This window comes from Primulina huaijiensis, chromosome 8 (genome assembly GCF_012295235.1).
Source record: "Primulina huaijiensis isolate GDHJ02 chromosome 8, ASM1229523v2, whole genome shotgun sequence".
Taxonomy (NCBI): Eukaryota; Viridiplantae; Streptophyta; class Magnoliopsida; order Lamiales; family Gesneriaceae; genus Primulina; species Primulina huaijiensis.
This window is the reverse complement of record NC_133313.1, coordinates 22,347,880-22,362,471: the sequence shown is the minus strand read 5'-3', so window position 1 is coordinate 22,362,471 and position 14,592 is coordinate 22,347,880. Positions and strand designations below refer to the sequence as shown.

General features: G+C 30.0%; 3 protein-coding genes across 3 annotated transcripts; 2 read left to right on the top strand and 1 right to left on the bottom strand.

Moving 5' to 3' along the window:
- The first annotated feature begins 354 nt into the window (after positions 1-354).
- Positions 355-1,504, top strand: LOC140982265 (zinc finger protein ZAT10-like). Its single transcript, XM_073448720.1, has one exon. It carries the CDS (start codon positions 543-545, stop codon positions 1,305-1,307), a length of 765 nt encoding a protein of 254 aa, XP_073304821.1. The 5' UTR covers positions 355-542; the 3' UTR covers positions 1,308-1,504.
- A 3,633-nt stretch (positions 1,505-5,137) lies between these two features.
- LOC140983225 (LOB domain-containing protein 37-like) lies at positions 5,138-5,986 on the top strand. Its single transcript, XM_073450178.1, has 2 exons — positions 5,138-5,434; positions 5,526-5,986. The coding sequence occupies exons 1-2, from the start codon at positions 5,251-5,253 to the stop codon at positions 5,900-5,902; spliced, it is 561 nt and encodes a 186-aa protein (XP_073306279.1). The 5' UTR covers positions 5,138-5,250; the 3' UTR covers positions 5,903-5,986.
- An 873-nt stretch (positions 5,987-6,859) lies between these two features.
- LOC140982339 (uncharacterized) lies at positions 6,860-9,447 on the bottom strand. Its single transcript, XM_073448818.1, has 3 exons — positions 9,362-9,447; positions 8,799-8,860; positions 6,860-7,157 (listed from the first exon to the last, which is right to left on the bottom strand). The coding sequence occupies exons 1-3, from the start codon at positions 9,435-9,437 to the stop codon at positions 6,960-6,962; spliced, it is 336 nt and encodes a 111-aa protein (XP_073304919.1). The 5' UTR covers positions 9,438-9,447; the 3' UTR covers positions 6,860-6,959.
- Between the last annotated feature and the right edge of the window lie 5,145 nt (positions 9,448-14,592).

Sequence of the window (14,592 nt, the reverse complement as noted above, 5' to 3'; positions counted from 1 at the left end):
AATGTTTATTGAACTCGGACAAAGAACAAACTATGCCTTTACAACTTGCAGAAGTATTCTATCCAACTCTTGAAAAAACTTTCGAGAGATGATTGTAGTAAAGGTTGAGAAAAAAAAACCTAAAATATAATTAAAGAATAGAATATTCGATTCCAATTGTACAAGTGGAGCATTTTAGAAAGAGGCGCGTGGAAGGTTTGACTTGGACTGAGTCGGCTACCCACAAAGTTCACTTACTCTGAACTCCACGTTTCTTCCACTTGGCTATGAGCTAAAGAAGTAAAGCTAGCTTACACTCAATATTTTTTTTAGAAAAAAAGTGAAGTATTCAAAAAGATACATAGCTGTGTAACTGTCTTACTTTCCTCACACCTGTCACGCATCTTCCCACTCCTTTTCCCTTTTCTCATGCTATTTATATACAACAGAAACTCTTGCTCAATATATTCATTCATCTTTCTGTTATTGATCTCCGGAACAGAATTTAATTCCCTCTTTGTATTCAAGAAACAAACTTGTTTAGGTTTTAGATCGATCTTGAAATGGCGCTTGAAGCTTTGAACTCACCCACCGCTCCTAACAAGTCGTTTCATTTCGACAGCAACCCCAGTTTAAGTTATCTTGAGTCTTGGACCAAAGGCAAGCGATCCAAGCGTCCGCGCAGTGTCGACGAACGTCAAGAGCCCACGGAGGAGGAGTACTTGGCTCTTTGTCTCATTATGCTCGCTCGTGGTGGTGGCGGACCATCTACTGCTTCTACTTCTACTTCTGCCGCTACATCACAGATTATTAAGCACTTACAGCCTCTGACTCGGCCTCCACCGCTTCAGCCGGTTAAATTGGTCTACAAGTGTTCCGTATGTGACAAGGAATTTGGGTCCTACCAAGCTTTGGGGGGGCACAAGGCCAGCCATCGCAAGCTTGGCGGTGGGGATGAGCAGTCAACTACCTCCGCCTCGGCCACCACCGCCACCACAACTAACTCTGCGGCGGGAAGCGGGAAGACCCACGAGTGCTCGATCTGCCACAAGCGCTTTCCCACAGGGCAGGCTTTGGGAGGCCACAAGCGATGCCACTACGAAGGCGGTGCGGCAACCAACCACGCCACCGCTCGTGCGGGAAGCAGCGGGGTGACGTCTTCGGAAGGTGTGGGCTCCACGATTACTCACAGGGACTTCGATTTGAACTTGCCAGCTTTGCCGGAATTCCGGCCGGGTTTCGGCTCCGGGATTGAAGACGAAGCAGAAAGCCCCCACCCCGCGAAGAAATCCCGCCTATCGCTGCCACTGAAGATGGAAATCTTTTGAGAGGATTGACTTAGCTTATCTGCAGAATTTAGGATCTTACTTTGAAAATTCGTTTTATTATTATTAGTATTATTATTTATTTTTTCTTGGTAGCTGGAAATTTAGTTTGTGTTAATATAGTTTGGAATAGATCTCAGTCACAGATTATTATTTGTAATTGGAGAGATTGCCTACTTCAGTAAAGGCGTTTTTCATTATTTCTCATTAAAATTTTTGGTATATTAGCATTTTTAACAGTCCGCATGTTGGAAATATTCAAATTACGTTGTTTGCAAGAAAAAAAATTGATTATGAAATCCATAATGCCAACAGTACTTGACAGCATAATGACAGATTAGAAAGTAAAATTTTTTCGATGGGATGCCTCAACTGTAATCTATATTTATTTTGCATGAAATAATTATTTTTCATTTTTTGTTTAATAAATACATTGGATCACAATTCAATTAGGAAAACAAGTTAATTTGAAAACGAGAGTGGAGAACAATGAAAAAATAAGTATTTGAAATGAAAAAGCTAAAAAATATTGATAAATACATTATAAATGTATATTATAACCGAAATAAATGCATTTTTATTAATCAGAAAAGAAAACTGCAGATTGAATGAATAAGTTTTTGATCAAGTTCTAGATTTTTATTATTTCTCCCAGAAGCGGAGCCAGCCGCCAGAATCATATCTTACNAAAATGATATCATCAAAATACTCATATATAGTTGCATAATTTTTTGATATACTTTAAATTATCCTTTCTGAATTAATATTGCTTTAAATTTCAATCGAGTTTTAAGTTCATATATAATACTAACTTTTACAACATGTTATTTACTAATTTCTCACAGAAATGTACATATGTGAAGACGTGCAAAAATTGGAATGGAAAAATAAACCGAAAAGAAAGCGTGCACGTATGGTTTTAAGAATCTAGTACATAAAAATTGGCACACGTGTTTCATATTTTACGTATGTTGTTTGGGCTTTTCACCATGTATATCCAAAGCTAGCTATACGTAATTATGAATCACTTTCATTTACGGTTTGTTAAACCTTAAAATCTTTTTAAAATTATAAATACATTATTTGCATGCGACATACACATAGGCGTATTTAATTATAGGATATTTAAATGATTTAATTTATATAAGTTATAAAATTAAATTTTGTAATCAAATACTTGGTCCAGGTCCAAATAAAATTACAAAGTTTAATAAGCCTATATATTCATTTTAGCATTTAAATTAAATACTTTCTCGAGGATTGAGCTCTTCTATATCAATCAACATGTTACACGTTCTTTTTGTTTTTAATGTATTGAACTGATCCATCACCTTGTAGTTTAGGTTTCTCCGTCCAAATAATACCCTCTTAGTAAATAAAGTTTAAATTTATATATAACAATTTAAATTAAAAGAGTTGGTATATAGCATTGACACTATAGACAGTCCATATCTACAGTATTATATAAAAAAATCATATTTTTTAATGGATCGGATCGGATCGGATTGAGATTGTGCTCACACATTAAACTAATTTTTGTTCTTTGGTTAATTCTAGTCGCACCAAGGGAAAAAAAAAGGAACACATTCGATGCACGGTTTATTTAAAATTTCAACATTTAAGAAATTTTATATTCAAGTGTTTTATTTTTTATTGGGTGAAAAAAAGTGGTTCGTTCAACTTCCATGAACAACTAAATTAAACTAATGGTGGTTTAATATGACTTTAATTCGTAATGTAGCTTGCCTAATTTTAAATTTTCAATATTTGACTAGCCTCAGTATGAAAATATTGACTGGCGGTACATTAAAGGAAGTCGGCTACCAACAAAAAGTGGCCAGTGAGGTTAATATAGTTGACATTTCAGAGTCTGACTGACTACACGGGATAACCATTTCCCTAAGCTGATCTAGAGACCATATACTTCGGATTTGACGGAAAAAATCTATGTTAGATTACATCTGAAGTGTTTTTCTCATAGTCATCAAATTTCAATATTTAGATTTCTAGTAAATTATGATGTGATGATTTTAGAAATGTGAAAATAATTTCACGTGAAGCATAGACTAACCAGAAATTTTCTCGTTTGTTCGTAACTATTCATACTTTAAAAAATCCGAAAATTTATCTTTATTAATTTGATATGTTGTGTGTGTGTGTGTCTATATATATNNATATTCGATAATAAAATTATGTGAAATTTATCGAGATACGGTTTGTGAAAATATATTTACATTTATTTCGACACAATATTATAACATTGTAATGACTTCTTTCTCAGGATCCATGAATTCTTAGTATCATACATATACATCAATAAAATATCGGTGGTCTTATTAAATTTTCTTGCAGGCCGATTAACGAAGTGATGATCAGGAATAAACAGACAAACATGGGTGGAGAGATCGGGCCGAAGCAATGTGAGATTTGGGCCGGACATTAACATATATATAATATAAAAAGAGTCAATGAAAAAAGACACAAAAAAAATCTTTTCAATTTTACTCCAATATTTAACATAAATAAAGATTTCATTTTATATACTTCTTAGTACTTTTAACATATCTAATCAATTTTTCTTAGGTTTAAAACAAATATTCGAAATAAAAATATATTATACTATACATAAACAATAAATAATATTTATATATAATATTATATACACTTAGCGTGTGTCACGTTACTAATATATATAAAATTGAGCGTAGGAGGGAGACGGGGAAAAACCAAAAACCTAAAACTTATCAATATAATTTATAATTTCTCAAAATGAAAAATCAAAAGGTCAAAAGTCAAGAAAAAAAGTCAACGGCCCACCCAAGAATTGGAGGATGGAAAAAATGTTTGAATTAACATAATGGAGTGTGTACGTGGAAAGCAACAAAAAGCAAAAGAAGACAAAATATAAAAATCCAAGGGTGGAGAATCAGTCTCCCATTTCTGAAAAGCCGCGGAAACACGGAGCCGCTCGAACCCATAGTTTGGAACAAGATATTCTCTTCCCATCACATCACATCCTCCACCAACTTCACTAACAAGGACTGCGTTTGGCTTCTTCATTCATTTCCTATCGCACGAATTACCAAGTATGTCAAAAAATAATAATAATNTGTGCTTCTTCGATAACAAATATAAAAAAATATTTTAATAGTAAATAAATATATATTTATATGTGCTTCTTCGATAACAAATATAAAAAAATATTTTAATAGTAAATAAAATAAATATATATATATATATATATATGTGCTTCTTCGATAACAAATATAAAAAAATATTTTAATAGTAAATAAATATATATTTATATGTGCTTCTTCGATAACAAATATAAAAAAATATTTTAATAGTAAATAAAATAAATATATATATATATATATATATGTGCTTCTTCGATAACAAATATAAAAAAATATTTTAATAGTAAATAAATATATATTTATATGTGCTTCTTCGATAACAAATATAAAAAAATATTTTAATAGTAAATAAAATAAATATATATATATATATATATATGTGCTTCTTCGATAACAAATATAAAAAAATATTTTAATAGTAAATAAAATAACCTAATTCATTTATCGAACATATTTTAAAATACTCGATTCTTGAGGTATATCTATCTTCTTACATTTATACGAAAAAACGACTTAATTTATAGTCTTCATATCTTGTACATGTGTCTGACAGAGTATTTTCGAAATAAAATGCTATTTAATTTCCTAACCTCAAAGCCAGAGGCGTCAACCCCAAACACGCCCTATATCTTAACCCAACCAGGGTTACTTTTAAACTTGAACCCTTACTCCAAACTTTTAGTGTCTTATAATTAACTCCAAAATTCACTCCTTTCACCCTCTCTGTTCTTGTTTTCCTTTGAGTTCAAGAAATCTCGGAGGAAAACGAAAAGATTAAGCAGAAACCAAGATTCTCATTCCCTCACAAGATGAGCTGCAATGGCTGCAGAGTTCTGAGGAGAGGTTGCAGCGACCAATGCATACTAAGGCCGTGTTTGGATTGGATCGAAACCCCACAAGCCCAAGCCAACGCGACCCTCTTCGTTTCAAAATTCTTCGGCCGCAGCGACCTCATGTCCTTCATTTCTGCCGTCCCTCAACACAGTAGACCCGGTGAGTACATATTGATTCCGATGGATGATCGTACAATTTGTTGTGTATCTGTGTTCTTAAAAGTTTTCGAATCCTCCTCTTGTTGAAACAGCTCTGTTTCAATCTCTGCTGTTTGAGGCATGTGGGCGTTCCGTGAACCCAGTGAACGGGGCGGTGGGGCTGTTGTCAACCGGGAATTGGAACATCTGCCAAGCGGCAGTGGAGACAGTTCTCTCCGGCGGATCTCTGAGGCCGTTTCCCGCCGGAATCCTGCCTTCGAAAGCTGACAAAGATCAATTAGGTGCTAAACTCCTAGTGCATGGAACCAACGGCATCGCCATCACGGAATATCCACCATGGGGTGGCGGCGGAGAGAACACGGCATCGTTCGGGTCCGGATTATCCGAATTATCACCGAAAATAGGAAGAGATAAGTTTAAGAAGAAGGTTGGTAACAAAGAGCCAAAGCTACTCAACCTTTTTGCATAATGATAACAGAATTAAATGTACTAATTTAACTTTTTGGAGACTGAGCTTAACTAAATGTAATAAGGAGAGTTTATAGGGGCCTCCTATTTTGACTTTTTTAGTGATTAAATAATGTTTTATTCCTCAACCAGCAGTGGGATCAACGTCGCCATATCCTTTTGAACCCAAAAAAAAAAAAAATTTGTTTTTATTAACCTCTCTTTCCTTATTTTAAATTATATTCTTTAATGCAAAAAATATGCACGAATTTAATTTTAGATTATATATATGGTCTACGGATTACATTTTTATACATACTAAATTTCAAGGAAATTTAAGCTTATAAATATGGATTATATTTTACAATTCACATACTAAATCTAAGAGGAATCTAACTCTATATCATCTTTGATTTTTAGCAATTTTACTTCAATGGATTCAAAAGGTACTTTATGATATTCACGAATTACTATCTTCTATTTGCTTAAAGTGGTAACTTGCCTTTTAACTTCTTTTCGAATCGAACATTGTATCCAAAGATATAGACGTACATTAAACTTTCAAAATACTGATGACTAATATGCGTATTAGAGTGTCCATGACTAACCTGTGTTTTCACAAATACATAAATTCTGTACGACAAATTCAGAAATTAGAATTCTATTTCACGCTGCTACCAAATAGGGTTTATTAAATTCTGTATCACATTTTTGCTCATTTGCTGCGTAAGGAATTTGACTCTGTTAATAGAGTGTTGAGTCTGCTAAACTGTACGTGTGTCTATTAATTCTACTGCGAAGCTCATTATTCTTTGCAAACCTCATTATTCTTCTATTGCTGAACTTTATTCTTTATTCTTTCTGCTTTGTTTTTTTTTTTTCTAATATATTGTTTCAACTACAATCTGTAATTATTATAATTGTGTGTGTGTGTGTGTGTGTCTATATATATATATATATATATAATAACAACAACACGACATAAAAAGATACTAAATTATGTGTAATGTCAGTACAACTTCATTTATTCCTTAAAGGGTAATTAATAATAACCAAGTTCATGTTATGAAAGTGATGAGCTAAGGATGCCCACCATGCTTGAGTTGAGAGGGAGGAGGAGAAGGTTCTGGTTTGGGGATGTATGGCATCAACGGGGTACCATGCTGGACAGGTCCGGGTCGAATGGAAGCCTTCGAACTCGGAACTGGATCGATAGGACGATAATCTTCCAAGTTGATTTCGCTGGCATCATTTGAGACCCGAGGATCCATTTCATCCTGTAGATTGGTTGATGAGAAAGGAAAATATTAAGAATATATATTAGCAGTTGTACGTTAAACATGTGATGTTTTATAGATCGAGTTCTAAGTTGCACCTTTCCGACCATAGTAATTAATTCAACACGGTCTGGATTCAGAACCTCAAACTCAGGATACAAATTTTTCTTCTTTTCTAAGATATTACGTTAAAAAGGGAAATCTATCCTCGCAAATTTCGTGATTTTTCTAATGCACATGTCTGATGTTTATGTGTATAATGTCAAACCAACACTCTGAAAAAAAATAATTTAAATTACAAAAATCGAAAGGCAAATNAAAAAAAAAAAAAAAAAAAAAAAAAAAAAAAAGGCCATGCAGCATGATATTTTCAATTTTTCCTACATTAAATAAAAGATAAAAAAAATATTATCTTAAAAATATTTATAAAACCTCTCGATACGTTGCGTAAAAAAGATCAAATATTGTTTTGCGTTGAAGAAACTATTTACATCTGCACTACCGAATATTTACATTTTTACATTGAAAAATCTCTTAATTTTAATGATGAAATAGTTAGTCATAAAGTAAGAGATTAAGATCCTCTGCTGTGGGTTCTCCACAGCAGAGGGTGATGTCTATTAAAAATATTTTTTTATTTTTTTAAAAAAAGATATTTTTATATTTTAATTATTTTAAAATCAAAATTATATTTTTTATATTAAAATATGTGATTAATAATCCAATTTAAAGTTATAATTTCCTTTTTGGTTACAAATATATATTGTGGGAGTAAAATCACGTCTCTCTTATTACTTTTTTTTAATAATTATTTCAATTCTTTTTTTTAAAAAAATGTTAATAAAATTTAATTTTTTTTGTAATTACAAATATGTGATTCCGAATGAATAAGAAAAAAACGACGGTACATGTAAATTTTTTTTAATATTATAGTTCTTTTAAAAAAACTATTTTATCTTTTTTTTATCTTGTTAATTTTTTATTTAGAAGTTAAAATTTTATNTATATATATATATATTACCTGTATTTAGACGCTAATTTTATTTTTGTTACAAATATGTGATTAATAAAATTTTAACTTCTAAATAAAAAAATAACAAGATTAAAAAAGAGAAAATATTTTTTTTAAAAGAACTATAATATTAAAAAAAATTACATGTATCGTCGTTTTTTCTTGTTCGTTCGGAATCACATATTTGTAACAAAAAAATTAAATTTTTATTAATATTTTTTTTAAAAAAGAGTTGCAAAAATTATAAAAGAAAAAGTAATAAGAGATACGTCATTTAATAAAAAACACCTCTGCTGTGGGATCTTGTTCCTAAAGTAAGAGTATATAAGTTTTATAAGTGCACACCATATAAATACCAATTAAAATATCCTTTTTATATGCATATATAGCAAAATTTTCGATTTTCGGAATTCGGGATATAAAACTAATATAATTAACATTTTTTTTATACCAATTTCCTTCTTTTTTTCAGCAATGAAATTGGTCCAAAGGGTCTGTAAATTAACATGTGTGGCCCCGACCATGATGCTGGATATAGATTTTTACCGTAATTCAAGATAATTAAGAGAAACATTTGAGATGGTAATTATCCGAAATTTATTAGTGTGGGAAAGAAGAACAAAGTGTACCTTAAGTTTTCTAAATTTGAAAGGAGATGCCAGTGCTTTCTCATTGCTCACCCAAGTCATACCTGCAATTAATCATCATCACTAACATGGGTTTATTTCATCCTACCCATGTAGGCATTGCCCCATGATAGGATGGATGGCAAAGATTTGCCCATGTATATATATGACCCATTTTTTTTTGGAAGTGGTATGTGTGACAAGATCTTACCCGTTGAAATGAAGTGAGAGTAGTGACCACATAAACAGGATCTCATCTACCACTAACATGCAATTTACTCAATCAATAATTAAGGGAATCTTGAAATAAAGAAATTACCTTATAACTTCTCATGCAGATAAGAAATGGATGGATATATATTATATATATACTTTCCCAAAATGGTACGTAAACACAAAAATCAGAACGGGAAAATTAGATCGATTATTGGCCTTTCCTCCATCAAAATTGACCAAAGTTATAGCCCCAGCAATATAAAATGAACTCCGCGAATTTTTTTTTAGTACAGTAGTAGATAACAGAACACGGCTGTCCTTAATTTGAACAAATGAACAGAAAAATTTACCAGGATTTGAGGAGGTACTCCCTTTACTGGCGTAACCAAAAGCAGCAGTTCCGATCACCACCAACAGCAAAAACATTGATATTAATCNATAAGCATAAAGTTTTTAAATGAGAGGTATTTAATGGAAAAATGATGAGTCATGATGAAGATGGTGTGGTTTTTAATTTTATCAACGCAGCACACTTGATTGTTGTTGGACTGTGAGATGGGCATTGCAATTAAATGCATTTAAATTTCGTTTCTTGCTGCAGAAAATGGATAGAAATGAATGCATCTGCAGCTGCTAGCTAGCGCTTTGGGAAAGCGAGCCCTTTTATATCCAGGATTCAAAGATTAATTTGCTTCTGTGAACCGCAAACAGTACTTTGCCCCATTAAATGCTAATATTCGACGTTGCTATATATGTAAGATTGTTGGTAATTAAGGTTCTTATATATGTACTTATTTTCGATCGCATTGATTTATTCTGTAACTCGTCCTTTTCATCATAAGAAGTTGGATCCTATTAACTGACCGCTGCATATCTATTTCTTTTTTCTTTTTAAATAAAACACCACACGGTCAGATGAGAGAGTTTGACAGACTCCTAATGGTATATAAATAAATAAAAAAAAGAGTGAGACTAACTCGAGCCTCCGGAGAGATACAACTATGACTTTTTACAATGTAAATAGGGTAAATCAGTTCTATTTAGTTTTATACAGCTCAAAATATTATGATATTATAAAAAACTTTAACAAATTTATGAATATGAGCCTCACGAGCTAACCAAAGGATTCATGGCTTGATTCCCTTCCATATAAACACGTGTGATATAGCATGAAATTTTCTTCAGCGAAGCTCGGATTGCAGTCAAATTATTTTTGTCTAGAGTTTAACTTTACTCGAGTATAGATTGAAACAGACTCTCAAGCCGCATATGTATTTCTTGAGTGCGAGTACTCATAATGTCACATGCATGTTGAGAAATTAATGGTGACATTTTAGAGAAAATGATCTCAACCTCACACACGACAATCTATTACAATTATGTACTGTTGTTGCCTCATAGTTAATTTTTTTAAGAATGAAACCACTATCACAATTCCTGATATACATAGTTTGGCATGATAAACAAAGAAATCACATGCCAAAAGACCAAATGTCTTCGAGCCTGTAAGGTATGACGAGCTAGTTCATGCGTCACTTTACTTGGTTTGGATTCCTTGTACAATGTTGTATAGTAACTGCATGTGCACCGGAGCAGAGGCTGCGGATGTGCTCAACTATTGGCCCGTCAGAGGAGAATGGAGCATGTTAGATTCTGCCTCAGGGTTGATTAGTTGTGAGGTAATATGTGGATTGAAAATTTTATCTAATCTACTTTCATTTTTAGTCTATTGAATATCATGAACACCCATCACAAATATTGATATTTTTATGTGCTGATGAAAAAATGCCAAGTTTTTTCTAGTTTTTATTCGTTTGTGTACAAAATGTGCATGCCCAAAAGATATACATTTAAATATCGTAAAGTTCCATTATTAAAAAAATCATTGGTCTTTTCCTTTGAGAGGACGATTTAGAGTCTGATCAAATTTCAGTCTAGTGGGTATTTGGATTTTGACTAATTAATTGGTCGCATTAATTTACCAAATTAAATATTAGCCACACACATATATGTATACTAGAAATAATGTACGTACGTTGCACGTGAACTAATTAGAATCTGAAATAAAATTAGTTAACTTAACAAAAGATAATGTTAATAGTATTGTAAATTTTGACAATTCGTGTTAATTAACCTATGTAACTAATTTGAAAAAAAACATTTTTTTTAATTTTAAAAAAATATTTGGGCTACTTAAATTTTTGTCATATCTTTTTATTATATTGTTTCCTTTTGTTATTTGTCATATTCTCTCAATAATGCATATATTTTATTATAATATTCAATTATTACAATCTTTTTTTACAATCAATGATATGCAATTTTTTATTTACAATGTTGTTTGATTATTATTCTATTTCATGTAAATTGACAACAATTTCTACTTCTTAATCACATTTAATTTATTAGACACTTATACTCGATAACATATAAACTACATATTATTATTAGGGGTGAGCAAAATCTCGGTTAAACCGAATTAACCGACCGAACCTAATCAATTCGAAAATTCGGTCGGTTATTTCGGAAATTCGGTTTTCAAAATAAAAAAAATTTTGTTCGGTTACGGTTTTCAAAATTTTGAAATTGGTTAACCGAATTAACCGATATAATAAATACTATTATTTAATAAATTTTTATTATTTATCAATTTTAATATATTTTTAATTTTAAAATCAGTCCTAATTCTAAAGAAAAATCTGTGATGTATGTGATTTTATGTTTTTATGCATTTGTGTAGACTGTAGTGTTCAAAAAAATTACATATATAATTAAAATTAAATCACAAATTTTTTTTAAAACTAATCGGTTAATTCGGTTCGGTTTTCATAGGTTATGAAAATTAATTCGGTCGGTTCGGTTATTGCTAAATATTTCGGTTCGATCCGGTTATGACTAATTCGGTTCGGTCGATAACAGAACCGACCGAATGCTCACCCCTAATTATTATAACAATCTATCATCACATAAAAAGTACTGATGGATTGATTTAAAAAAAAAATGATTAAATGTTGTCATTTATTTGTAATTTATAATAATAATATTTTTGACAATAAATCATCTTTTTACTGACTCTTATGACACTTATTTTAATATTTCATATTAACTCATAAGTATAATTAGCATAATCAAATTACTAATGTCGTATTGGTATTACCTCCAGAAAAATAATATATTTAATTTTTCTAATTGTTTAAATATCTTAACGGGAACATTTGTGTACCCTTATCTTGAGAAAAATTCAGTGCATTTATAAAGTTTGATCGGTAAATATAACTTTATAGTAAACATTTAATTTGGAAATTGAATTTATTGTATGACAAAAACTTCTTCCATTTCTATTTTTTGTGTAATCCAAAAGAGTTAATATTTTTTCTCTTTTATCTTCTCCAAATCACTGTAAAAGTTATAAAAAATATTTATATCTAGAAAAATATTTTTATTTATTGTTTTTCTTGTCTATATATTTTGTTATATGTGAATATATATTCTATTTCATTGTCTTAATTGACATATATCTTTACTATATAATTTGTGTACATTGAAGATGCATAAGTTCATTTTGTAGTTTTTTATTACTACATTGAAGATGAATAAGTTCATTTTGTAGTTTTTTATTACCTGGATTTAGATTGATTTATTAATATATGATATACATAGATATAAGAATTTTCAAATTATTTTTCATAACAAAGGCCAACTCAATATAATAAAAATTAGGATTCATAATTATTTTAAATATGATATAAAAATAATATGTGGAAACTTTTTTTAACATTTTAGTTGTAAAATACAATGATAAATGCATGTAGGTGCAATATTTCATTGTGGCAATTATAAATTTATTTAAATATCTTATTTCTCACTCAAGGATCAAAATTTGTTTTTTTTCTTATTTTGATTATCGACAAATCTAATATTTTCATTTAAATATTTTTGTTGATAATATTTATATGAGTTTTATTATATATTTATCCAATTTGAAAAGGATATATTATAATTCAATATATAATAATATTTGAAAACTGTAGAATGCTTCTAAATTTAAAAATCGAGTAACATGTAAGTGATCAATTCAAAACTAAAATTTGATGCAACATGTTTCTTCTAGCTTTACAATCGAATAATATAGGATCGAACGTTTGTCGTTTTACCAACAGCTTAAGCGCCTGCCCATCGTGGACAATTATTGTACCAAACAATATATCTCTTAATAATTTCACTGATTGCAATCAATGNGACAAAATCCAGAAACCCAAATTTAAAGTTGAATTAATACATTCATATTCATCATTAAATTTACTATTTAATTTTAATAGATTTAACATGTTTAACCACTAAAAATATTGAAAGAATTGTTTATACAATTTAATAAAAAAGTAAAAATATATCATTTTCTGATTCCGAATAACGATCACATTATTATTACGTTACAATTTTCATGATTATTGTAAATGAATTTTTCTTAATTAATTAGAAAATTTTCATCAAATGTGCTGCATTAATTAGAATATTTTCAATATAGTATGTCAATAAACGTTTTTCCATATGAGTTAGTGATTGAGTCCTTATGAACATTTAAAAAAAATGTGTATTTAGTTATAGTAACGGTGTCTTATAATTTAAAATATTAAATGAAACAAATTATCAAAATAAAAAACTAATTAGGAAATTCAAGAATATGTGATTACTCAATTAGTTTAATTGACACGCTCTTTAGTTTGATGATTTAATAGATGTTAAATCCACAATCACTGAGTTTGACAAGAATTCTTGTAGAATAAAATACAATTATAATAAATTACTTGATTGTCTATGTAATAAAAATTTTTATATTTCATATATGTTTGATTTATTTCATTTATAAGGTTAAAATTTTATATATTATGATATAAGATTTGTTATACATCTTGATATCGATAAATTCACTAAAAATTTATATATTAATTTCTGCTACCATATAATTCTGGTTTCGCTCCAGACTTTTGTCTATTTGTTTGTTTGAATTTATTATTCCTCATTTTACCAAGTCCTATAATTTGTAAAACATGAAAGTGAATATTAATTTAAAGAGATGATAAGATTTATATATTATAATAAACATATTTACCCCTCACGATACTGATAAAACTAAAAGAAAAAAATATGTTGACGAACATATTATCAGGAATCCAAAAATATAACTCAAATGTCAACTTTGACACTCAATTTTGAGTGACTGCCAAAATATCTCAACAACCCATAATTTTTGGACAAAATAGTAACATCACAATTTTGAAATCAAACTGATATTTTCCATTTTATATCAAGAATTCATGATTGAAAATCGATAATATTAGATATATAGATATTTAATATAAACTCGTGCGAGATCATTTAGGCTCACTTTTAAATGAGTCGACAAAATTTCAACTCAACTCACTTAAACTGTTTGGGGATGCAAGCCAAAACGATAGACTCAACCCAAATTGACGGCTCTAATCACAACGATTTTTTACCGTGTTTTATTTAAATAATTTATAAATATAAACCGCAAAAAATTTTCGATTGCAAAAAACTTTAATTTAAACACATAAATTAT

Bases quoted from the DNA above. Each gene is read 5' to 3' on its own strand.
- LOC140982265 (XM_073448720.1), top strand. From the start codon at position 543: ATGGCGCTTGAAGCTTTGAACTCACCCACCGCTCCTAACAAGTCGTTT.
- LOC140983225 (XM_073450178.1), top strand. From the start codon at position 5,251: ATGAGCTGCAATGGCTGCAGAGTTCTGAGGAGAGGTTGCAGCGACCAA. The intron at 5,435-5,525 runs GTGAGTACATAT...TTGTTGAAACAG, and splicing joins CCCTCAACACAGTAGACCCG to CTCTGTTTCAATCTCTGCTG.
- LOC140982339 (XM_073448818.1), bottom strand. From the start codon at position 9,437: ATGTTTTTGCTGTTGGTGGTGATCGGAACTGCTGCTTTTGGTTACGCC. The intron at 8,861-9,361 runs GTAAATTTTTCT...GATTAATTGCAG, and splicing joins GAGTACCTCCTCAAATCCTG to GTATGACTTGGGTGAGCAAT. The intron at 7,158-8,798 runs GTACACTTTGTT...ACCAATCTACAG, and splicing joins TCAAATTTAGAAAACTTAAG to GATGAAATGGATCCTCGGGT.